This window comes from Odocoileus virginianus, chromosome 10 (genome assembly GCF_023699985.2).
Source record: "Odocoileus virginianus isolate 20LAN1187 ecotype Illinois chromosome 10, Ovbor_1.2, whole genome shotgun sequence".
In the NCBI taxonomy this organism is placed as follows: domain Eukaryota; kingdom Metazoa; phylum Chordata; class Mammalia; order Artiodactyla; family Cervidae; genus Odocoileus; species Odocoileus virginianus.
The window spans coordinates 42,630,939-42,657,499 of NC_069683.1; the positions used below are offsets into that span (position 1 = coordinate 42,630,939).

At 40.2% G+C, this 26,561-nt stretch overlaps 1 protein-coding gene across 6 annotated transcripts in view; it reads right to left on the minus strand.

Moving 5' to 3' along the window:
* JHY (junctional cadherin complex regulator) overlaps positions 1–26,225 on the minus strand; it is an 80,574-nt gene extending 54,349 nt beyond the window's left edge. For 5 of the 6 annotated variants that reach the window (XR_002311057.2, XM_020878596.2, XM_020878515.2 and 2 more), the window contains exons 1-3: positions 26,118–26,225; positions 22,927–23,342; positions 1,989–2,505 (exon numbers count right to left, since the gene is read on the minus strand). Coding sequence is in view for 5 of the 6 variants with exons in the window: in XM_020878596.2 (XP_020734255.2) it covers positions 1,989–2,505; positions 22,927–23,249 (840 nt within the window). In the remaining variant the exon portion in view is untranslated. Of the gene's footprint in view, positions 1–1,988; positions 2,506–22,926; positions 23,343–26,090 lie in introns of all 6 variants that reach the window. The other variant, XM_020878440.2, reaches the window with a different exon arrangement.
* Positions 26,226–26,561: the final 336 nt, after the last annotated feature.

The following is a 26,561-nucleotide window of genomic DNA, read 5'->3' on the forward strand; positions in this document are numbered from 1 at the left end:
AGAAAATTATGCTATGGAATCAGTGACAATCAACACACCCTGATATTGTTTGTAAATTAAGGTATAACTATTAAGAAAAATTTAGCAAGAAATCAATTAAGGAGCTTATAATAAACCTTTTTTCAATTTTGTTATTGGAGATATAACTAATTCTTTTTTGCCTCACTATTTGCCTCTTCTCTTTTGAGAACACATTTAAAAATAAAGGAAAAATATTGCCTTAGTCTAGGAGAAATTATTGACTATAAACAGCTTTCACAGAATTTATTTGTATTTAAAAATGAGTGACCAAGCAAAATTTAAAATGCCTCATAAGTTTTATGGAAAAGTATATTCACAACTAGAACTGAGTAAAAAATGTTGAAAATTCTGTTTGAAGTCAGCTAAGTATTTGTTTTGATAATCCACTAAAAATACATGTCCACTCCTTTGTTTTATTTTCAGTTACGAAGGCAAGGATAAGACATAATCTTTTAAGACCATAGACAGAGTTTCCTCAGTTAAGAAAAAATCACAAATGTTCACTTTCTCTTGTTCTGTCAGAAAATACTCACAGGTTAGAACAGGTCAGAGTACCCTAAATAATACCAGTTTGAATTTGAATAGGTCTAAAAGCATCCCTGTGTGTGTGTGTATGTGTGTGTGCACACGCTTAGTGGCTGAGTCATGTCCGACTCCTCTCAGCCCCATGGACCATAACCCTCCAGCCTCCTCTGTCTATGGAATTTTCCAGGCAAGAATACTGGAGTGGGTTGCCATTTACTACTCCAGGGGATTTTCCTCACCCAGGGATCGAACCTGCATTTCCTGCATTGGTAGGCAGATTCTTTACCACTAGCACCACCTAGAAAGCCCCAAGGGCATCCCTATTTAATATAGCAACCTCTCCTTCATGTTTGAAAATGATCCCACATTGTTGAGTGATGAATTTCAAGCTGTTTCCCCAATAAGGGTGGTGGATGCACTGATCCAGCCCTTCTATTCTCCATGTCCACAAACATGTCCCCTAGGAGGTGGGTTGATGTGAGCTTTATGTGCGTCCATGAAATAGAGCTAAGTTTACTGGCTCCAGTAGGTCTCGAATCCATCATCTGGGGTAGAATAAACCCTCCAAATGATCAGATGAGAAAGGGAGGGGACATACTATTATTCCAATTTTATAGACAAAGAGACTAAACTTTATAATCATTTTGCATCATTTGCACAGGTTAAAAGACAGTACAGTGATTATCAATGGGAGTTGGAAAGATAATAGAATCACCTGGGTAATAATAATAATAATAAAGATACCCATGTTGTACCCTGCTGTCCTTGCACTACACACACACACACACACACACACACACACACACACACACACGCTGCTGCTAAGTCGTTTCAGTCGTGGCTGACTCTGTGTGACCCCATAGACGGCAGCCCACCAGGCTCCTCCATCCCTGGGATTCTCCAGGCAAAAACACTGGAGTGGGATGCCATTTCCTTCTCCACACACATATATATATAGATACACACACACAGAATCTGAGCTGAGAATCACTTCTGTCAGTTGCTGTTACTGGTATGAGTGTGTGATGTTACCTCCAATGTACTAGAGGGATTTAATAGGATCGAAGACCAGTTCTTTCGTGGGAGCAAAGGCAGCCAACACAGAGAATCAAACCCTCAGCTCTGTATTTTATCTAATGGAGTTTATAGTTAAAAAAAAAAAAAAACCAAAAAACCTACGGTTCTTTGGATGGAAACATTTTGGATCTAATAATTGAATTACAGCACTGTAAGCCATTAATGACTTCTATTTTGCTCTTAAGAATTTGTGGAATAATCCCCCCAAGTCTTCAAAGAGGGGCAAGGTACAGGGTGTTTGTTTTACTTAGCCAGGCGCTTACAGTGACATCGCCACCCCAAAGGAGGTGATACCCAGCTACTTCAAGCAGAGGCAAATTCCCGTCTACTGCCCAGAAGAGATTTTTTAAGAAGTCGCTACATACCTGTTCCAGGTGACCTTCCCCCCTTTTTTTATTGTGAAGTTGAAGATAAGAGTCCATTCTTGGAGTGGGTAATCCCAAAGTCAGCTTGTTCTTTTCCACAAAATATTGTTTGGACTTCCTTCGCCGAGGGCCGCGTGATCCTGGCAGGAATGCCTCGCTGCGTGAACTTGAACTCTTCAAGTACTGAGAGAGGGTGCTGGACTTCTCCTCAGGGTCGCTGTCGCTCAGCACGGAAAACGGCTCGGGGCGGTGGGTGCTCGGCTCGTAGTTCGGGCTTACGAATTCACTCCCAAGTAAGGAGGCTGTGCTCCGTGGCCTCTTCTGTTCACCTTTCCCCGCTGAGAGGTCCATCGAGGGCTCCTTGGAAGGGTAGAGTGGGTTCAGAGTCAGATTTTCTGTAGAGCTGTCCACAGACTCCGGCAATGCATCTACAGGCAACAGCTTCCCCTCCTCTTTCTTACTCTTCCAGTTTGGATCGTATCGGAGGTGTGAGTATTTGTCTTCTGTGGGTTGTTGGCTGCCCAGAGCAGAAAAGAAATGTCAAGTCCTTCATCCAAACAGACTACTCATTCTCTTCAGCTGACCATCTTACTCAACATCAATCTCCATGTTTCTCTTACAATTTTCCTTTTTACTATCTAACATGTGAAAGACATGTCTCAGGCTCAGACTAGGCCTACACACTACACATAAGGGCAAAAAGTCGTCATTATCTAAGTTCATTGAAATATGGAATAAAAAAGGGGGATGGTTCATTTCTAAATGCTGGGAAACCCAACATCTGTAACATTAAACCAGTGAAATCATCTTAGTGTGGAATGCTATTACTTAGACACACCATAAGTTGCACAAGTAATAAGCCGCTGAGGATAAAATGGATTTCACACTTAGCTGGTGATATACACATTTAGCTGTTTATCAAAGAAGGGAAATTCGACCGTTGCCTGGACAACGACTCAGTCTGCATCTTTTGTGGGAGAAAAGCAGGATTTATGCCAACTGAACACCTACACAGGTTCATCCTCCTATATCAGTGATTTTTATTTGTCACTTCATTTTGTCTTTGTAAATTTTTCAAATATGCTATGGGAAGATCCCTCACATTTGGGATCAGATGTTGCCCCTGAAAGCTCTCAGCTCATATTCTCTGGGTCATGTCTGTGTACACAAAACTCAGTAGACAGGTCAGTGTGTGTTTTAAGCTGTAGAAAAGCCCTATATGAATAAAAGGTTAAGCATAGGGTCCTATCTGGTCCATATGAATGGGTCCATAATCAGTACATATGACCCCAAATCAAGTCCTCCATTTTTCCCCATGACGATCTCAATTTGTAAAGCACCTCCTAGTCTTAATCAAAAAAGGAAAAAAAGAATGCTGGTAATATGGGCATATTTAATGGCCTCTTTGATCTTCAAAAGCTAAATGGGAGAGATTTTCCTTCCTCGAGTACAGTAGATGCAATCCTCTAATCAAAAAGAAAATGTAAATCATCTGGGCTTTTTATGCTATTTGATATTCCCGTTTACAGAGGACATAATTTTATGCTGGGTAAACAAACTAATGGTGCCCCTAATGCTAATTTAGTCTTCTTAATGTGAACCTAGATTTCTTTGATTTGATGTAAAGCAAAAACTAGAGCAGAAAGCCCCAACTTCCATATCTTGCTAAATTGTCACTTTGAGTTTTTAGTGTCCTTTATTTTTTTTCTTTTAACCATGATGCAAGGCTTGCTGGATGGGATGTCAGTTCCCCGATCCAGGACGGAACCTGGGCCACAGTTAGGACTCCCCGAGTCCCAACCCCCTGGACTGCCGGGGAGTTCCCCTTGTCACTCTGAATTTGTAGTTCACATGTTAAAATGGAAAACTTATTGGGATGGACTGCTCTTCCTTTTCCACTGAGGGAAGAAAAATGACATTCTCCTCCATCAAAGCGCCTGGATGGATGGTCCATGATTGTCAGGAAACTGACATCAAACCGTGTGACTCGTCACTCCCAGAACTCCACAGGGCTGCCTGCCTCTGGGGCTTTGAGGAGGTCTCTGTGCGATGTCCGCTACTGACCTTGGGGCAGGGGTTAGTCTAGCAGGGCATAATCTGGACTTGGGACTAGACAGACCTGGACTCAAGTCCTGGGTCCATCACTACCTGTCTGTGCCTCAGTTGGTAGACCATGTCATCTCTGAGCCAGTTTCTCTCATCCGTAAGTTAGGACTCAGTTATATTTATTCTTGCATAAAATCCAAATGAGACAATGTAGCTTAATTCATGTGCTGTATTTGTGTTTAGTTCACTGTTCACCGTGGCCACTGTATCTCCTCACCTAGGTCAGGTCCTGAGCAGCAGGGACTGAGGGCTGGCCTTCCTTTCCCTAACCTCTGCCCTGTGCTATGGACAGAAGAGGTAAAAAGTGATGCTTGAATCAATAACTGAGCATTAGATATTTATATATATTTTTAAAAATCCAACAGTAGTAAATCAGGATTTAAACATGCAGAAAAGCTGTTTTCTTTGGACCAAACCAGTGGATGACTTTAGGGCTTATTTTGTGCTGCATCAAGTATAAGGTTCAGCAGTGGTTGTTTAGATGGGGAAGAAAAGATGAAAGTACATCCTCAAGTAAATAAAGATAGAAAATATTTTTTTAAATGAAGAAATGTGCCATTTTCCCGTATCTATGATATATTCAAAGGAAAATGTGAGTTTAACTCTCCTCATTCATTCACTTGATTCGACAGAATTTAACTTTCCTCATGCATTTGCTTGTTCAGCGATTCTGTAGATGTTTATTGAGCACGTACTAAGTTAAGGGGAGGTGGTGCTAGTGGTCAAGAACCCGCCTGTCAATGCAGGAGATGTTCGATCCCTGGGTCGGGAAGATCCCCTGGAATAGGAAATGGCAAGTCACTCTAGTATTCTTGCCTGGAAAATTCCATGGACAGAGGAGCCTGGTGGTCTACAGTCCATGGGTTTACAAAGAGTTGGACATGACTGCACATCCCCACACAAGTTGGAGGGAGATGGTGGTGAGCTCAGCTGGGGATACAGACCAGGAAGTGAGCGATTTACAACTAGAGTCATGAGTGCGCCGAGCAGGAGAACAGGGCCATCAGGACTCAGGAGGGACATCCAGTCCCATCTTGGGAGAAAGGGAAGCTTTCTGAAGGCATTGATGGCTTAGCTGATATCGAAGGCTAAGAGGTGCAGAGAGTCTAAGCCAGGCTGAGGAAACAACTTGTAAAAAGCAACAGGGGGCAAGAGAACATGGGGCTTTCAAAGAACAAATTTTGCCTGGATAAAGTGGAGGGTAGGAGTGGGGACGGTTGAGGAGTGAAGCTCAGGGTTAAGCCGAGGTGAGATTTTGCAGGGCTTTGTAAATTCCATGAAGGGTATGGCTTAACTCCATTAACTTGAAAGTTTGGATTTACTTTAGCAAAATCACTGTTAGAGAACAAAGTAAGACATAGATACACTTGGATAGGCACAGTAATGCAGTGTTCAAAGGGCTTATCTACGGTTATCTACGGCTTATATATGGTTTTGGGGGGAAAGTTTTAGAACAGGTAGCCTTCTCTGCACTGTTTAAAGCAGGGGCTGGCAGCCTTAAAGGTGATACATCTGGGCCTCCCTGGTGGCTCAGTGGTAAAGAATCAGCCTGCCAATGCAGCAGATACGGGTTCAGTCTCTAGTCCGGGAAGATCCCACATGCTGTGGAGCAGCTGAGCCTGTGCTCTAGAGCCTGGGAGCAGCAACTACTGAGCCCATGGGCTGCAACCAGTGAGGCGCGTGAGCCTAGAGCCTGTGCTCCACAAGAGAAGCCGCCGCAGACAGAAGCATTAGCACCGCAACTAGGGCGTAGTCCCTGCTCTCCACAGCTAGAGAAAAGCAATGAAGACTCAAAAATAACGGACAAATTCTTTTAAAGTGACACATCTTATTGGGGCCCACTGGCCCACTGCTTTCCTAGGGTGGGTTGTAGAGTGCTGGCTCTGGGAAGATAGCACATATTAGGGCGTGCTGATCTAGGGAATGCTTATAATGAATCTCCATTTTTAACCTCAGAGCAACCCTATGGGGAGGTGTCACTATTATGCCCATTTAATAGATGAAGAAACTGAGGCTTGGAGAGTAAGTCGCAGACTGCCTGCGCTGAGTTACCTGTGCTGCCAGTTACCGTGGGAGTGTGGGCAAGTTACTGTACTTGTCTGTGCTTCAGTTTCCTTATCAATAAAATGAGGATGCTAATAGTACCTACCTAAGAAAAGATAATAGTACCTACTTCATAGTTGTTGAGAGTATTAAGCACATTGGTATACATATATATGCTGAGAACTATGTTCTTTTTTTAAATGTAACTTTCTTATTTTTTGTGTTTGCTTTTAAAAAAATATTTGGTTGTGTTGGGTCATAGTTGTGGCACAGGGGGTCTTCGTTGTGGCACGCGGGCTTCTCTCTAGTGGGGGCTTGAGGGCTTAGTTGGCCCGCAGCATGGGGGATCTTAGTTCCCTGACTGGGGATCGGGCCTGCATCCCTGCATCGCAAGGCGGATTCTTAGTCACTGGGCCACCGGGGGAGTCCCTAGAACTGTGTTCTTGGCACAGAGGAAGGAAGGTCCCAGGAAGGGTCTGCTGTGGAAGCGCGTGCCAGCGAGCTCCGTCCTGCGGTCTGTGGCTGCGCGTCCTGTTCTCTCTCATGACACAGCACTGCTTCCTGCTGATGGATCCCAAGGGATTCTTTTCTCCCTCGGGCCTAAGTTATTTCCAGGACACACTGTTGTCTCCTGATGCACTAAGTGGCACCTTAGTGGCCTGAAAGAATGAATATTCCATCTTAAAAAATTAAAAAAAAATTTTTTTTCCAAGAACTAGGCATCCTGGAGAATCTGTTTGAACTGTGATTTAGGAAAATGGGATTAAGAAATGTCTGTGTTTCCACACGATGAGAAATTTTAGGCAGTGCTGAGAGATGATGAGGAAGATAAAACTGGGAGAATTCAATTATTTTAGACTTTCAGAAGGAGATGTAATTTCTAGCCTCAACAAATTGCCATCGGACACTGCCCACAGAAGCAGTATCACACACCGTGGAAAAGACGGGTGTTTTGAATGAAGTCTGGAAAATTCAGAAGGTTTTGAAATATCAGAAATACTGAGTTGTTCTGGCTGTGAAAGATATTTTTGAACCAATCATTTGAAGAGACACTGTAATAATGTGGATTTACAAGATTAGAAAGAGAAAATGTGGCTCTTCTAAGTGCTTTAATTATACTGTACTGCATACACCTACAATGACTATCTTAAACCATCCCCCTTTCTCTCCCTTTTGATGGAAACCATATGTAGGGACAAATGGGAGGTTATGTTTTGCAAACTCAGGAGTGTGAAAAGCTTTAATACTTCACGGAAACAAATCTAATGGTTGAAATAGAACATGATACTAAAGAACCCCATTGTTCTGAGCTTGTGTGCTGAGAAGCTCCATTGTGTTGTGTGGTCCAGGTCAACACACTGGAACAAAATGAGTGTGAAGTGCTCCTTCATCAGTAATCATGTGCACACACAACACGCACCTTGTTTTCTCCCCATTGGATATGGAGGTTAGACAATGAGTACACAGTGCTTTTGTTGCCATTCAGACAACAGATGCCAGGTCTGCCCTTCAGATGCCCAGGTTAGCGATGGATGCAGAGAGGAAGGGGAGGGTGGTCTCCTAGGCATATGCCATCCTATTTGCTGTCTCTAATGGACCACATTTGAGCACTGACTGACAACTTCAGTCCAAATAAAATCAAATCTCCATTTGACGAAGAGCTTCGTGTTCAGTTGAGTATTCAATCAAAAAATTACTAAAATTAGAGCATGTTTCTAGTACAATTAACATCCTTTGCACTCATAATAAAATATTCAATAACTGGCCATTTTGCCTGTCAAGGAGGTGAATAAAAGCATTGCTATTAATCATTTAGCAGTTATTTCTTTGCCACTTTAAGTAGGCAGTTAAATTGAAACTGCACATGTTATTATTGATTTAGGTTTAATTTAATCCTTTTAAACAGAACAATTATTCCCAATTTATATGCCATTAAATCTTTTATGGATATGAGCAGCAAATTCAATTTCTGTTTAAGTGTACAGTTTTTAATGCTTCTTTAAGGAGCAATAAAACTGACAATTGTTTCCAAGGATTTCTGAATTCTGTGCTCATCGTAATCTTTTTATCAACAGCTTTTAAGTAAATAAAATGAAATAAATCCAAAGGATCAAAAAAATCACTTTTGCAAGTAGGAAACAAAAAGGTTTCACAAGTATGTTGAAATCCTTTGGGAAGGCTATTTACAACCCAGAAATTTCATCTAATACAGGCATTTATTCTGCTAAAAAAAAAAGTAAACATTTTAATAGAAGAAAAGTAGTTTAATGAACCAAAGGCCAAAGACTATCCACAAGTGAAGGGGTTGGATTATTCTCTGGTGAATTTTGTTGACTGCAGTCATACAGTTTGGATGATTCCAACCAAAGTCTCCCTTTTTTGACAACAGCTTTTGGCTGCAAAATAACCAAATATTTGCACCAGGTTCTTATTAGTACCAGTCTTGATTCACGGACAATCTGTGAGTTAAAATAAATTATCTTAAGAGGGCATGCTAGTAATTGCAATGTGAAATTCCAGTACCTTGTTTCCATTAAGATTATCTTACGTGAAACAAAGGCTGCATCCTCAAAAGGGAAATGCTGTATGACACAGATCGTATTTAGAAACAGAATTCCCTCCTTCAGTGAGTTTACAGTGCTCCTGCCAGACGTTTTCTGTGGAAGGCTCAGCAGTTCTTTTCATCCTCCAGAAACAGTAGCTAAAAGGCAGAGACCCAGCCTGACAGTACTTCCAGGTGCTTACACTTTCTTTAAATAGTTTCTTGTACTTTTTTCTTTTAAGATTTTTTTTTTTTTTTGATGTGGACCATTTTTAAGAAAACCCGCTCCAGTATTCTTGCCTGGAAAATTACATGGACAGAGGAACCTGGTGGGCTATGGTCCATGGGATTGCAGAGAGTCACACAACTGAGCGCATGTGTGCGCGCACACACACACACACACACACACCATTTAAAAAGTCTAGATTGAATTTGTTACAATATTGTTTCTGTTTTATTTTATTTATTTATTTTTTTGCCAAGAGGCATGTAGGATCTTAGCTCCCTGACCAAAGATGGAACCCACATCCCTTGCATTGGAAGGCAAGATATTAACCACTGGACCATCAGGGAAGTCCTCTCTTGTATTTTAACTGCCAGATACTAATGGCATTGGAATTGCAAGGTAGCTGTGATGTCATTGGAAGAGCACTGGAGAGGTCTTGACACCTGAGCCCTAGTCCAGATTTTGCCACTGAGCAGTTATGTGAACTTGGGTAAGTTTCGTATCCACTCTAGGCCTCAGGTTCCACCTTTTATTAATACAGTAAGGGATAGGCTGAACTTGAAAAGACCAAACAGCTCTAAGAACCCACCATTTAAAAAACTGAATTGGGCCTATCATGGGGAACTCACCGATGCATATAGGGGTTGGGGGGAAAATTTTAAATCCATTAAAAAATTATAGTAACCAAAGACTTCCACATTTCCAAATTTGTCAGGGAGTAGAAACAGATGAATACAGTGAAGGTTGTGAATTAAACTTATCTCCTCAGTTACTTGGTTATAATCTTCCTCTTGATAAACTGGCAGGACTGTAGGTGATGTAAATTTCAATAACACATTGTGAGGTTTCAGACTCACTATTTATTTACTTATTTTAACACAATAACGCATCCCCATTTGGAAATAAGCTGGAAAGGAACTCATGGTCGTCTCCGAGGGCAATAAAACCCCAGGAGTCATGGTAGCATTAGCATTTCTGGCGGGGACTGTGCCTCTAATAGACACAATTCATGCCCACGCACACACTTCAGTTCTTCCTCTGACTGCTCGTCTGTCATGATGGCACAATGCCTGCTCTGAGGAATGCATCAGGGTTTGACTGCTGCATAGATTGTGAGCAAGTGAACATAAGTCAGCAGTGACCAATACCTATGACAGCAGGTCACTTTGATATGATGATACCCATGTGATCAGAAATAAATAACCAACATGCTAGTAGCTATTGCCAAATACTGTGTGAACCCCATAGGACTGGATACATGTGCATGCATGCTCAAGCTGTGTCTGACTCTTTGTGACACTATGGACTGTAGCCCGCCAGGCTCCTTTGTGCATGGGATTTCCCAGGCAAGAATTCTGGAGTGGGTTGCCAATTCCTTCTCCAGGGGGATCTTCCCGACTCAGGGATCAAACATGTGTCTCTTGCATCTCCTGCACTGGCAGGCAGATTCTTTACCACTGAGTTACCTGGGAAGCCCTTGGGTATAGAGTAGAATGCATTTGAAGAGGTTGGCCAGCCAATGACCTTAAATGGAAAATCTCTCTCATCAAGACAACATAAATTAACATGGATGAGTGTTGCTAGAAACCAACAGGAATGAAAGTTGATGCCTGGAAGCTCTCAGAACGTCCTTAATAAAACTAGAATGTTACACCTAGCCTCAAGTGTCTTTACTCTCCCAACCAGAGGGATAAAAAAAATCTCTGTGACATTTATGAGAGGAAGTAATCTCTCATCAGCTCAAATGTATCTTATGTGGGAAATTGGAGGGGGAAGTTAAAATTCTGAGTTTGGGTTTTTACTAAGTCTCTCTACCTACTTTTGGTTTTGCTTATCCCATACTAATATTTAAGTCCTAGAAATCACCATTTAGTACTTCACTTGATTCTTGTATTATTAATTGGAAACAACATATAGTCGTCCCTGGTATGTGTGAAGGATTGGTTCCAGGACATGCTGAGAATACCAGATTCTGTGGGTGCTCAAGTGGCAGGACCCACCCTCTGTATCCATGGTACTACATCCACTAATTCGACTAATTGTGGGTTTTGTACTACTGTAGTACTATTTATTAACAAAAAATCCTCATGTGAGTGAACCCATTCAGTTCAAATTCATTTTGTTCAAGGGTCAACTATATATATATATATATATATATATACACATACACACACACACTGCATATTTATATATAAATACTATATATTTCACATATATATATGTGAAAGCTTTTGAGAGGAAAAATTATATACTACCACAAAAATGCAGATGATTATTCCTGAGTCCTTTTCTTACTTTCAGTCTATTCTGAATATTCAAGTTAACTAAGAATACCTTCTCACACCTGTCTTCCACCCAGTAATTTCTGGCACAAGGTGGTCTGTTAGACAGGATGGGGGATATTTGGTGAGGGCTCTGCTTCCCAGGTGATGAGAGAGGCTTCACTGAAGGAAAACAGTCTGTTTTCCAGGAGGGAAATATATGTTGGGGAATATAGGTTACTGTGACCCTATTCTTATGGACTCTCAAAGGATGTGAATCTGAGCAAGCTCTGGGAGGTGGTGAAGGACAGGGAAGCCTGGTGTGCTGTAGTCCATGGGGTTGCAAAGAGTTGGACATAATTGAGTGACTCAACAACAACAAATGATCCTCCTGCCCAAAAGTAAAATACCATTAATGTTTATGTGTTCTGAGGACACAGGATCCATTACAGATTTGTATTACTTAACTAAAATTTATCATTTTATATGCATATTTAATCTGGCCTTAGTCCATATTGAAGCTGTTACAGCTTTAATTTCTGATAGCAAAACTGAGTTCTTGACCAGATCAGACCTTGATCACCTATCCAGATACATAAAATTGGAGACATAGACTTTGGAGTTAGAAGACAGTTCATTCGGTCCAATTTCTGGCTCGGCCACTTAGTAGCTATGTACACCTAACAAAACTTTCAGAGCATTGGTTCCCCATCTGCAAAATGGGGATAATATTGTCTAAGAGCCTCTTGTTGGGATAAATGAGATAGTATATATCTAGCAAATGGTCCTCCAAATAGTAGCTAATTATATTGAAGTATTTTTGTAAATAAAACCTTATCAAACACATATACCAGTTACTGTATTGCTGCTTTCTGATTTTTTTTTTTAACATATGAGGTTTCAGAGGGCCACAGGACTGAAGAGGTTATTTCTAATGCTCTAAGAATTACATTGATCTCTTTTTCCCTGAGTGCCGAGTGTCATAAGGCTAATTCTGGAGTGGGGTTTAAGGATTATCACGTGAAGATCCTCGTTCCACTCTTGATTCATTCACTGTAGTCAATGCTGCTCAAATTTCTATTAAGTAAAAGGTTTTTCTAATCCATATACATTGAGCTGAGGCTTGACTTTGCTGAGGTACAAGGGAGTAATTGCTTTGAGGAGGTTCTAGTAACATCAAAACACAAGAGTAGAGCTCAAGTGACTTGTCAGGCAGCTTTTAAAATGGTTGCCCATAAAAGCAAGAAAAAAGAGATTTGCTTGGTTTTAAGACAAGGCTTTGACTAATTATTTTGAACTACAGTTCCCAGAATGCTATCTACCTGACAGAAATGAAAGCCCTCTTGAATTTCATATTGACAGCCTGTGATCAATTTGTGTATTTCTCAACTCATAGGCTACTCAGATCCAAGCAACGATACACCTAGGAAAAGTTTCCAAGATGAACAGAGAAAGGGGCCAGTAAGGAAATGCTCAACTGGATGACATTTTTGTAAAGCTTAAAAAAAAAAATTTATTTGGCTATGCTGGGGCCTTAGTTGCAGGATTTTTCAGTTGTGGCATGTTGCATCTATACCCTGATTAAGGATTGAACTTGGGCCCCCTGCATTGGAGTGCAAAATCTTAGCCACTGGACCATCAGGGAAGTCCCTGGATGATATTTTTGAGGCACTATTTGACTAAATGCTTTGGTTGTGTTTTCCTCTGTATTAGAGAAGTGGTTCTCCAAACAGTCAATGTATGAAGCACTGCACAGTCAAACAATTACTAGGGCCATAACCCACTCTAATCCTGAGGATTATAGTCTTTCATTAATGTTTCCAAGGCAAGTCAGTCTAAGGAAAATATCATTATTTTAGGATCTGTGAATCAGAAGACCAAGGCCCTAACCATGCTTTTGACTTTGTATTATTCTTTATTTAAAAATACATTGATGTTTTTGGGGCTCCCTTGGAGTCTAAAGTGTCACATTCTTCTAGCTACTATGGATTTGTGAAATTGTTACTTTTCTTTTTACTCTTGAGTGGTGACTGTCTCTTCCTCCAGTGCTCTGAAAAAGATAGAGAATCAATGGCTCTTCTAAGGGGATCCTGTGTAGTGAAAACAAACACTGGATTGAAAACTGAGAGCTGGGTGCTCATTTCATCTCTTCCACTAAATTACTTTGTGACATAGGAGATCAAGCCCTGAGCCTTTAGACTGGGAACACTGACTCCAGGACCCTAGACTACCAGAGAACCCTGCTGCTGCTGCTGCTAAGTTGCTTCAGTCGTGTCCGACTCTGTGCGACCCCACAGACGGAAGCCCACCAGGCTCCCCGATCCCTGGGATTCTCCAAGCAAGAACACTGGAGTAGGTTGCTATTTCCTTCTCCAATACATGAAAGTGAAAAGCGAAAGGGAAGTTGCTCAGTCGATGTCCAACTCTTAGCGACCCCATGGACTGCAGCCCACCAGGCTCCTCCATCCATGGGATTTTCCAGGCAAGAGTACTGGAGTGCGGTGCCATTGCCTTCTCTGAGAACTAACCCTAGGGAGTATCAAATAGTGAGAACTGACACAAAGGAAACCACTTGAATACAAGACCCAGCATCACCCAACCACCAGTAGTACCTGTGCAGGACGCCTCACCTAAACAACAAACAAAACAAAAATACAAATCCAGGCATCAGCAGACAGGATTACCACCTCACTCAGCCTTGCCCATAAGAGGAAAAACAAACAAACAAACAAAAACTCAGCATAAATCTCACCCTATACAAAGCTTACACAAACCACTGGAGCAACCTTAGGAGGGCCAAAAGGAACCAAAAGGAAGAAAGAATTCAACCTTGAAGCCTGGAAAAAGGAGATCTCAAACACAATAAATTAAAAAAAATAATGAAAAGGCAGAGAAATACTACACAAATGAAGAAACAAACTAGAAACACAAAAGTCCAAATAAATGAAGAGGGAATAGGCAAACTACCTGAAAAAGAATTCAGAATAATGATAGTAAAGATGGTCAAAAACCTTGAAACAAAATGGAGAAAATGCAAGAATCAATTAACAAAGACCTAGAAGAATTAAAGAATAAACATGCAGAGACAACACAATTACTAAAATTAAAAATACTCTAGAAGGAATCAATAGCAGAATATCTGAAGCAGAAGAATGAATCAGTGAGCTGGAAGATAAAATGGTGGAAATAACTTCTGAATAAAGTAAAAAGAATGAAAAGAACGGAGGGCAGTCTCAGAAACCTCTGGGACAATATCAAATGCACCAACATTCGAATTATAGGGGTCCCAGAAGAAGAAGAGAAAAAGAAAGAGTATGAGAAAATTATTGAAGAGATTATAGTTGAAAATTTCCCCAACATGGAAAAGGAAATAGCCAATAAAGTCTAAGAGGCACAAAGAATTCCATACAGGATAGACCCAAGGAGAAACATACCAAGACACATACTAATCAAACTAACAAAGACTAAAGATAAAGAAAGAATATTAAAGGCAGCGAGGGATAAGCAACAAGTAACATACAAGGGAAACCCCATATGTTTAACAGCTGATCTCTCAGCAGAAACTCTGCAGGCCAGAAGGGAATGGCAGGATATATTTAAAATACGGACAGGGAAGAATCTACAATGAAGATTACTGTACCCAGCAAGGATCTCATTCAGAATCAGTGGAGAAATAAAAAGCTGCTCAGACAAGAAAAAGTTAAGAGAATTCGGTACCACCAAACCAGCTTTACAACAAATGTTAAAAGGACTTATATAGTTAAGAAATACAAGAGAAGAAAAAAGATCTACAAAATCAACCCCAAACAGTTAAGAAAATGGCAATAGGAACATATATATCAATAATTACTTTAAATGTAAATGGATTAAATGCTCCAACTAAAAGACACAGACTGGCTGAATGGATACAAAAACAAGACCCATATATATGCTGTCTACAAGAAACCCATTTCAGACCTAAAGGCACATATAGGCTGAAAGTGAGAGGATGGAAAAATATATTCCATGCAACTGGTGAGCAAAAGAAAGCTGTAGTAGCAGTCCTCATATCAGACAAAATAGACCTTAAAGAATATTACAAGAGATAAGGAAGGACACTACATAATGATCAAGGGATCAATCCAAGAGGAAGACATAACAATTGTAAATATCTATGCACCCAACATAGGAGTGCCTCAATACATAAGACAAACACTAACAGACATAAAAGGAGAAATTGACAGTAACACAATAATAGTAGGAGACTTTAACACCCCACTCACACCAATGGACAGATCATCAAAACAGAAAATTAATAAGGAAACACAAGTCTTAAATGATACATTAGATGAGAAGGATCTCATTCATATCTTCAGGACATTCCATCCAAATGCAGAAGAATACACCTTCTTCTCAGGTGTACATGGAACATTCCCCAGGATAGACCACATCTTGGGTCACAAATCAAACCTCAGTAAATTTAAGAAAATTGAAATCATATCAAGCATCTTCTCCAACCACAATGTTATGAGACTAGATATCAATTACAAGAAAAAAAAACTGTAAGAAACACAAAGACATGGAGATTAAACAACATGTTTCTAAATAGCCAACATGTAACTGAAGAAATCAAAGGGAAATCAAAAAATTTCTAGAAACAAATGACAATGAAAATACGACAACTCAAAACCAGTGGGATGCAGCAAAAGCAGTTCTAAGAGGGAAGTTTATAGCAATACAATCCTACCTCAAGAAACAAGAAAAACACTGAATAGACAACCTAACTTTACACCTAAAACAACTGGAAAAAGAAGAAGAAGAACAACAACAACAAAAAAAAACCCCAAAATTAGTAGAAGGAAAGAAATCATAAAGATCTGAGCAGAAATAGATGAAAAAGAAATGAAAGAAACAATAGTAAAGATTAATAAAACTAAAAGTTGGTTCTTTGAGATGATAAACAATTGACAAGCCTTTAGCCAGACTCATCATGAAAAAAAGAGAGAAGAATCAAATCAACAAGATTAGAAATGAGAAAGGAGAGGTTACAATAGACAGTGCAGAAATACAAAGGATATAAGAGACTATTATGAACAACTCTATGGCAATAAAGTGGATAACCTGGAAGAAATGGACAGATTCTTAGAAAAGTTCAGTCTTCCAAGACTGAACCAGGAAGAAATAGAAATTATGAACAACTCAGTTACAAGTACTGAAATTGAAGCTGTGATAAAAAAATCTCCCAAAAAACAAAAGCCCAGGACCAGATGGCTTCACAGGAGAATTCTGTCAAACATTTAGAGAACAACTAATGCCTATCCTTCTAAAACTCTTTCAAAAAATTGCAGAGGAAAGAACACTTCCATACTCATTCTACGAGGCCACCATCACCCTGATACCAAAACCAGACAAAGACAACATAAAAAAAGAAAACTACAGGCCACTATCACCGATGAATATAGATGAAAAAATCCTCAACAAAATTTTAGCAAACAGAATTCAACAACACATCAAAAACCTTACACACCATGATCAAGTTAGGTTTATTCCAGGAATGCAAGGATTCTTCAATATATCAATCTTCAAATCAATCAATGTGATACACCATATTAACAAATTTGAAAGAAAAACCATATGATCATCTCAACAGATGCAGGAAAAGCCTTTGACAAAATTCAGCACCCATTTATGAGGAAAACTCTTCAAAAAATTGGCATAGAAGGAACCCACCTCAACATAGTAAAGGCCATATATGATAAGCCTACAGCAAACATTATTCTCAATGGTGAAAAACTGAAAGCATTCCCCCTAAGATCAGGAAGAAGACGAGGGTGTCCACTTTCACCACTATTATTCAATGTAGTTCTGGAAGTCCTAGCTACAGCAATCAGAGAAGAAAAAGAAATACAAGGAATCCAGATCAGAAAAGAAGAAGTAAAGCTCTCACTGTTTGCAGATGACATGATACTGTACATAGAAAACCCTAAAGATAGTTATCAGAAAATTACTAGAGCTAGTCAGTGAATTTAGCAAAGTTGCAGGATACAAAATCAATACACAGAAATCACTTGAATTTCTATTTACTAACAATGAAAAATCAGATATAAAAATTAAGGAATCAATCCTATTCACCATTGCAACAAAAAGAATTAAATATCTGTGAATAAACTTACCTAAGGAGACAAAACGACTATATACAGAAAATTATAAGACACTAATGAAAGAAATCAAAGATGACATAAACAGATGGAGAGATATTCCATGTTCCTGGGTAGAAAGAATCAATATTGTGAAAATGAGTATACTACCAAATCCAATCTACAGATTCAGTGTGATCCCTATCAAATTACAAATGACATTTTTCACAGAACTAGAACAAAAAATTTCACAATTCATATGGAAACACAAAAGACCCCGAATGGCCAAAGCAGTCTTGAGAAAGCAGCATGGTGCTGTAGCAATCAACCTTCCTGACTTCAGATTATACTACAAAACTACAGTCATCAAGACAGTATGATTCTGGCACAAAAACAGAAATAGAGACCAATGAAACAAGATAGAAAGCCCAGAAATAAACCTATGCACTTATGGGTACCTTATTTTTGACAAAGGAGGCAAGAATATACAATGGGGCAAAGACAGCCTCTTCAAGTAAATGGAGCTGGGAAAATTGGACAGCTGTGTGTAAAAGAATGAAATTAGAACACTTCCTAACACCATACACAAAGATAAACTCAAAATGGATTAAAGACCTAAATGTAAGACCAGAAACTATAAAACTCTTAGAAGAAAACATAGGCAGAACATTTGATGACATAAAGCAAGATCCTCTATGACCCACCTCCTAGAGTAATGGAAATAAAAACAAAAGTAAACAAGTGGGACCTGATTAAACTTAAAAGCTTTTGCACAGCAAAGAGAACTATAAGCAAGGTGAAAAAGACAACTCTCAGAATGAGAGAAAATAATAGCAAATAAAATAACTGACAAAAGATTAATTTCCAAAATATACAAGCAGCTCATACAACTCAATGACAGAAAAACAAACAACCCAATCAAAAAGTGGGAAAAAGATCTAAACAGACATATCTCCAAAGAAGACATACAGATGGCTAACAAACACATGAAAAGATGCTCAACATCACTCATTATTAGAGAAATGGAAATCAAAACTACAATGAGATACTACCTTACACCGGTCAGAATGACCATCATCAAAAAGTCTACAAACAATAACTGGTGGAGAGAGTGTGGAGAAGAGGGAACGTTCTTGCACTGTTGGAGGGAATGTAAATTGATACAGCCACTGTGGAAGACGGTATGGAGATTCCTTAAAACACTCGGAATAAAACCACCATGTGACCCAGCAATCCCACTCCTAGGCATATATTCTGAGGAAACCAAAATTGAAACAGACATATGTATCCAATTGTTCATTGTAGCACTATTTATGATAGCTAGAACATGGAAGCAACCTGGAAGTAACCTAGATGTCCATCGACAGATGAATGGATAAAGAAGTTGTGGTACATATACACAATGGAATATTACTCAGCCATAAAAAGGAATGCATTTGAGTCAGTTCTGATAAGGTGGATGAACCTAGAACTTATTATACAGAGTGAAGTGAGTCAGAAAGAGAAAGATAAATATTATATTCTAATGCATATATACAGAATCTAGAAAAATGGTACTGAAGAATTTATTTATAGGGCAGCAATGGAGAAACAGACATAGAGAATGGACTTACGGACAGGGGGAGGGGGAGGAGAGGGTGAGATGTATGCAGACCGTAACACTACCATATGTAAAATAGATAGCCAACGGGGATTTGCTGTATGGCTCAGGAAACTCAAACAGGGGCTCTGTATCAACCTAGAGGGGTGGGAAGGGGAGGGAAATGGGAGGGAGGTTCAGAAGGGAGGGGATATATGTATACCTATGGCTGATTCATGTTGCGGTTTGACAGAAAACAACAAAATTCTGTAAAACAATTATCCTTCAATGAAGAAATAAATTTAAAAAATACATTGAATAGTATTTACATTGTCCTTGGGTAAAAAGCAAGGTTAAAGTCAGGTCTCTGAGCACCGTTCAAAGAGAAAAAACTCAACATTGGGGAAATGAGGTCACATAATGGATCCTTACCTTGGTTTCTTCCTCATAAAAGTACAAGAATACCTATCCTTCCTGATGCCCTGTTTCTATAAATAAAACTACCATTTATTACCTAGGAGACTATGACTCTCTTAGATTAGTGCTACAATAAAAACATGGTTTAAAGCATAAAGTCAGACTGCAGGAGTTTGCTGCTCCACCATGCCCCTGGTGAAATAAATAACCAGCTTCTGTAAGCCTCATTTGCAGTCTCTAAGATGGGATCATGATAGTGTCCACCTGTTGGGGCTGCCATAAGGATTAAATAAGATGATATATGTCAAGTGTCTGGCACAGGGACGGCTTGGGACAAGTATTCTGTCAATGCTTTGTTGTCAGAATCTTAAAGTAATCTTTGCCTTCTCTTATTCTTTCCAACCCCAGTTCTAAATTGTCACCAAGTCCTAGCAATTCTTTATATGCATATGTCTCTACTCATTATCTGTGAAGGAAATGAATAAAAAATTGCTATGAAGGAAATACACTCATATAAGAGTATGTATTGGTTGGAACTTCCCTGGTGGTCCAGTGGTTAAGACTCCATGCTTCCACCATGAGGGTCTTGTCCCTGGTCAGGAAACTGAGATCCCACAGGCTGCGTGGCAAGGCCGGAAAAAAAAGTATGTGTTGGTTATCTCTGAGGAGGAAGAGGGGTGTGAGAAAGGGAACAAGGAAACTATCTGCAACATTTTATGTTTTAAAAAATATATCTGAAACAAATACGGCAATAAGGGTGAGATGGTATTTTTCTCTGTACTTTTCTGTGGGTTCGAGTTTTTTCTTAATTAAAAACCTCAGGGAATTCCCTGGTGGTCCAGTGGTTAGGACTTGGTGCTTTCACTGCTGTGGCCTGGGTTCAATCCCTGGTTGGGGAACTAAGATCCTGCAGGCTGCACTGCATGGCCAAAGTAAATAAATAAATAAAGTATTTTTTTAAAAAAAGAAACCCTCAACATCAGTAACAAAGCACTGTGATGTTAGGTGACTTCATCTCTGTCAGCTTCATTTTCCTGACCTGTAAAATGGGACTAGCAGCACTTTCTTGTGGGATTGCAGTGAAGAATTAAGTGAAGTTACAATGGCCTTTCAAAAGAGATGACATTATTATTACTGTTGTCATTATAATTATTACCATCTGGTGGTCTCTTTGCTGTGTTTTTACCGTCTAATTCATAATGCACCAGCTTGCAGAATAATCTTCCTTGAATACTGCTTCATCTCACTGTCCTCCCCAAGAACCTGCGTTTTCTCCTCTGGGTGTACCCAACCCCATTCAGTCGGGGGTGACGAGCTGGTTAAAGCCTTCTTAAGCCCCTCTTTCACCCCCTAACTCTGTGGCTGCACCTCAGTTATAGCATTTATCATTTGTCAGTAAGTCTCCTACATACGAATGAGTTCCATTCGAAGAGTCAGTTAGTTAAGTCCAATTTATTTGTAAGTCTAACAAAGTTACCCTCGGTACCCAACTAACAAAATGGCCTTTATAGTATTGTACTATTAGGGTTTATAATATGTTCATAGCTTTGAAAGTGCATGACTTGAAGGTTCGTATGTAGGGGACTTAGGCTACTCCGACAGCCCCTAAGAAGCAGACAAGCTCGATTCAACAAAGTATCTTCAGTGAAAGAGAAAGAAGAAAGGGGGAAAAGACTTAGGGCTGGGCTCTCATGAAAGCCTGCGCCAGGAGTGTATCCTTGGGAAACATCATTTGAGTTCTGTGTTCAGTGTCATATCCGTGGCATGGGCTGGTGGTATCCACAGGGGCCCTTGTAAGCAGGCCCCTCCTCTAATTTCCCTACATTCAAAAACCATCCTCTGTCATCAAATGGGGCTCAGTGGGCAACACACACTCATGTTAATTCTGTTCTTTATTCCCAAATCTTGCCTAGTTTCCAAAACCCTGCCTGCCCAAGTTCTAAGCCTTCCAATAAACTTTCCTCAATTTATTTTAACCCTAATTTAAAAAACATCTAACACAAAGAAGGTCTGGGAAGGAGGGGATGTCTGTATACATAGCTGATTCACTTTGTTGTACAGAGAAATTAATACAACATTGTAAAGCAGCTATATTCCAATTCAAAAAAATAAATAAAAGCAGTTTATATTGCACATTAGTAAAAATTGTTTCCTTAAACTTAATAGAATAAGGTAAGGCATTATTTTCTACAATCCCATGCACCCTTATTACTTGGCTAACAAAATTAAGCCCTACTTCTAACTTTATATCATTGCTCCTCCTCAACCCTTCAGCTTTGGTTTATTGGAAAAAAAAAAAAAAACATGGTAGAGTGTTTTTTTTTTTTTAATCTAACACATACATAACTTACTTAGAGTCACTGTTTGAAGCACTTTATATATATATGAAGCACTTTATATATGTATATATATACACACACACACACACACACAAACTGATTTAGCCTCACAATAAACTGTGAGATAACTACTATTATTATCCCATTTTTACTGATGAGGAGCTGAGGCACAGAGAGTTTAAATGGGCTTGGCCAAGGTCACACAACTAGTCAGTGGCAGAATCTGAAACCACTTGGTTTGCTTCAGATCATTGTAACTTACCACCATCCCAAGACCCCTTTCTAATCAATAGCTGTGAACTTAAGTACTCTAGTGTGCCATTTATATTTTCATTAAAACTGAATAATATTGCACTCATTTATATCTTCTTAGATGTTTTGGTAGCTTCTGGCATAAAGTGAATACACCATAAATACTGATGATTATAGAAACTAAATCTCTGTGATTATATAAGCCCAGGAAGGTAGACCTCTCCTGGCTCAGGTAGAGGTCTCAAGTCCCCCCCAACAATGTACCTCACTGACAGTGATGGCAGTCTTGTGAGAGAAGCAGGCTGGCTCATTTCACAGGAGAGAAAAAATAAACTGCAAGAGACTGAACGGGACTTATTTCAAATTATACACTAAACACCATTGCCTCGACTAACTCAAGAACACCTAAGTCCATGATCATGGCACTTTTCTAGATCAGGCTTTCTGGGATTTCTGCAAGGTGAGGTCATAGCAGTAGAGACACTTGAAATATGGACAGGAAGTAAGGAGCATAAGAAATACAAATGTCCTTATCGTTAATAACTATTCTTATCAACAATCTTGGCTCCAAGCTGCCCTTAACTGCTTGGAGATCTGTCTCACACACATTACAAAGGAGCTTGTTACAAGAGCCTGTTCAGAAACAGACTCACAGGCTTAGAAAATGAACTTCTGGTTGCCAAAGGGGAAAGGTTGTTGAGGGGGAGGGATAAAGGAAGAGTTTGTGATTAACATGTACACACTACTATAAATAAAATAGATAATCAACAAGGAACCTACTGTATATAGTACAGGCAGTTCTATTCAATATTTGGTAATATTGAAAAAAGATAAGAATGGGAAAAGAATGAAAAAAGAATTAGATATATGTATACCTATAACTGAATCACTTTGCATACCTGAAAGTAATATAACATTGTAAATCAATTATATCCACTATAAAGTAAGAAAATCCCCAAGCAAGAGTCTGTCCTTACTTTCACTTGAGACAGTACCAGTAATTACGTAACAGTGCATCTCAGAACCCACTGTTTTCTTACACAAGCCAATTCCTTACCTATTAATTGCACCAGCATCTTGGGTGTGGAGGTTTTCCTCGCAGGCCCTCTGCGCTGCTTTTCTGCTTGCTTCCTCTTCCGTCTCACTCAAGTTCTCCTCCTCTAGGCTGTCAGGCTCCATGTCATTGTCCTGAATTTGATCTTCAAGCTCAGACCGGGACTTGATCTTTTGAGTGGGGCTTTCTGAGTCAGATTCCAAAGAGTCTTTTGAAATCAAATGTAAGTCTTCCTTCTTAAATGATGGCTTTGTGGACTGGACCTTTAAGTTGGTGTGGACAGGAGATTGAATAGACAACTTGGGAATGAATTTACTATGACTCATCTTGAGAAAAATATAAAAATGAACAGGGATTCTCTCTTGTGGATGACAGCAGCTGGCTGGATATTTAAAGTTGTGGTTCACAAAAGCATTTGCCTAAAAAAATTATATTTATGTTATTCTGTGACAATTAAAATCTCTAATTCCAATATTAATAAAAAATTAAATAAGAGAACCTCATTATATTATCTGCAGGCTTTTGTAACCTTTTCTAAGTATGAGAAAGTTCTACTGGAAAAACTATTGTGTTTTTCCATTTACAGGAACACTTCTGCTGCAGAGCTCATAAACAGTCTAAGTAATCAAATGCTGCTTTATTGAGGAAATCAAATGACTGGAATCCTTTTTCTAGCTTCCAAGGGCCTGTTACAGATAAGATTGGACAAAGCCAAATGGGTAATTACAGATAGTACTTCAATGTCTTATTTCCAATATCCAGGGTACTGATATATATATATATATGCTGTGTTCAGTAGTATTTATGGACAGAGTTAAACAGGTTCAGGGTCTGCCTTTTGGAAAATAAAGGAGGGGGAGACAGTATGGTTTCCACAGTTGGAACTGAAAAGATGATGGAAGCTAGTTTGTTCCTAGACCTATACTGGCTGACTTTTCATTTGAAAGACTTTGATATCCAGGTTGCTACCAGGTAGGAATATATAATTTAGGTGGATGTAACCTGGAGAAGGCAATGGCAGCCCACTCCAGTCCTCTTGCCTAGACAGTCCCATGGACGGAGGAGCCTGGTAGGCTGCGGTCCATGGGGTCACTAAGAGTTGGACACGCCTGAGCAACTTCACTTTCACTTTTCACTTTCTTGCATTGGAGAAGGAAATGGCAACCCACTCCAGTGTTCTTGCCTGGAGAATCCAAGGGATGGCGGAGCCTGGTGGGCTGCCGTCTACAGGGTCGCACAGAGTCGGACACAACTGAAGTAACTTAGCAGCAGCAGCAGCAACATGGAGATCAACTTCAGCTCAGTATTAATAAAAAGCCCATAATAATGATCAAAACTGTTCAACAAAAGATTTGATGGCCTTGTGAATTCTGCCATTCAGTGATTCAAAGCAAAGGCTGGGTATCCACATGGACCTGAAAGGGATGCTGTCCTGGGGAATGTTGGCTGGGTGGAAGATTGGCCTGAATAACAGCTGGGGTCCCTTCTAACTCACTTAAGAGTATGATTCCAAGTGAGCCCTCCCTGTCTCAAAGGGCTGTCATAAAGACCCATGAGATGGTTTACGGAAAGGGTGCTTTGAGTTCAGATACAATTGAAAGGAAATGATGTTTTTGGATTGTGCTTCCTTTCATCTCTAGCTGGCATTTCTGTTTGCTCTGTCTTCTATCTCACTGCCTTTATGCCATTTTTTCCCCTGTAGGTCAGATAACAGAAACAACCTTTCTGATCAGAGCTTACTGTAAAATTTGTTTTAATGGTCTACTCCTATTCTTTCGGCAAATCCTTTCTTTAATTAAATAACACGACCTTCTTTTTAGTCCCAGTTGACCTTGTTGCTAACGTTTCTATGGAACATCCTCAACTCCTTGGAGGAAAGCACCTTAACAAACAAGAGAGACCAAAGGTAACATTCATATTGAAATACATATGATATTTAAATATCTATGGTTTTATTTTTAACTTAAAGTTCCCCCCTCTTGGTAGACTAACATATTATTTGTCAAACTGTTTGTATTAATTGCCTTATTTTAAAAATATATATTTCATTCTACCATATTATTTTAATTTTGATAAATGGATCAATCTTCGCTTTTAGGATATTTTTAGAAAGCAGCAGATCCCTCAAATACTAACACATTTTAACCAAAACAGTTTGTAATAATACATCTTTAAGAGTTCAAGTCACTGTACTTGGGATCTTAAAAAAGCTTGAAATAATCATTATATTTCAATTTGGAACTGCTCCTGCATGAAATAATTCAGTCCCTTCTATTTCTCTTCGTTTCTTAAATGACATAGACTAGGGTTTCTTGGAGTTAATCAATTAAAAATGTTCATAGAAAAAGACAGAATTTTTGTTGTTGATGTTTGGGAGATAATGAAGGGAGCAAAGCCAGATACCATCCAAGTTGGGTCATCTGTGGAGGTGTGATTTTATAAAAGCATGGGATTAAAAAAGGAAAAGCTTATGACTGAAAAAAAAAAAATTAGCAAATGGGACTTCTAAATGCAGTGAATGTGGCTCCCTACTGGCACAAAGTTTTTCACTGAAATTTCAGACAAAGACAGGCTTACACATCTCCTAAGTAAATAAGACAGACAGGGATAAACCAGTGGCACCAAGAAACCGCTCATTCCCAAGGGGTCCCGTCAAGATCCTTGGGCCCAGCCCACTACATTAGTACTGGGAAGAACACATTTTCTTCTGTGAAATGTAGCCCTGCTTTAAGGGTTCATCCACCAAGACGACTGCAGAGGAAAAGTTACGCTGTTTTGGAACAAGTCCTAAGCTGCCCAAAGGGGCGTGGCGTTTATTTCCTCCCTCCGCCTATTCTCTGATGGACAAGACTCTGCAGCCAGGGGCATTTTAAGGCCCAGGAAGTGATGGGTGATCTGGTGTGTCTGATGCCCCGGACCGGCCTGATCAACCCAGGATAGGGCTGTTCTGGGAGTCTGGGCGCCAAAGTCTTTCCAGATCCCGAGCACCGGCCCCTGGGCTCCGTCCCCGCCTCGGCCACCGTCTGTCCTTCCCATCTGGGTCCGAAGTGCTCCCGCTGTGGGCTCCTTTTTCTCCCCACCTGGACCACTTTCCTCGAGAGGTTTTCTCCTGTCCCCATCCACGGTCCCACCGTCCACCCCAATCCCTGCTCGGGCGCACCGCACACCCTGTTTGGGAGGCAAATGCCTGTCACCTGCCCGGCGTTCCTGGCTGCCGCGACCCTGGAGGCCCCGCATCCTCAGTGCTGGCGCCTCCCTGTCCCGCCCTGCGTCTCCCAGCGCTGCCCTGGAGACCGGGGCCAACAGAATCAGCCCCGCGCGACTCAGGCCGCCCGGCTGTGGGCGGGGCCTCAGCGAGAGGGCGGGGCCTGTGCTATCCATCCCGGCATCCGCGTTCCACAGCGCCGCGTCTAGTCAGTCCAGGTGGAAAGGGTGGGAAGCGTTGTGATGACCGCGTCTAGGGCACAGCTCCCAGGATCCCGGGAGCTCCAATGAAGCCGCTCGCAGCCCATACTGGCTTTTCCAAAGTTGAAAAGCAAGGAAAGACAGGTCACCGAATGAGAAGGGGATATGTAAAGAACTCCTGTAAATTAAGAAAGCAAAGAATCCACTTAAAAATGGGCAGATGACTTAACAGA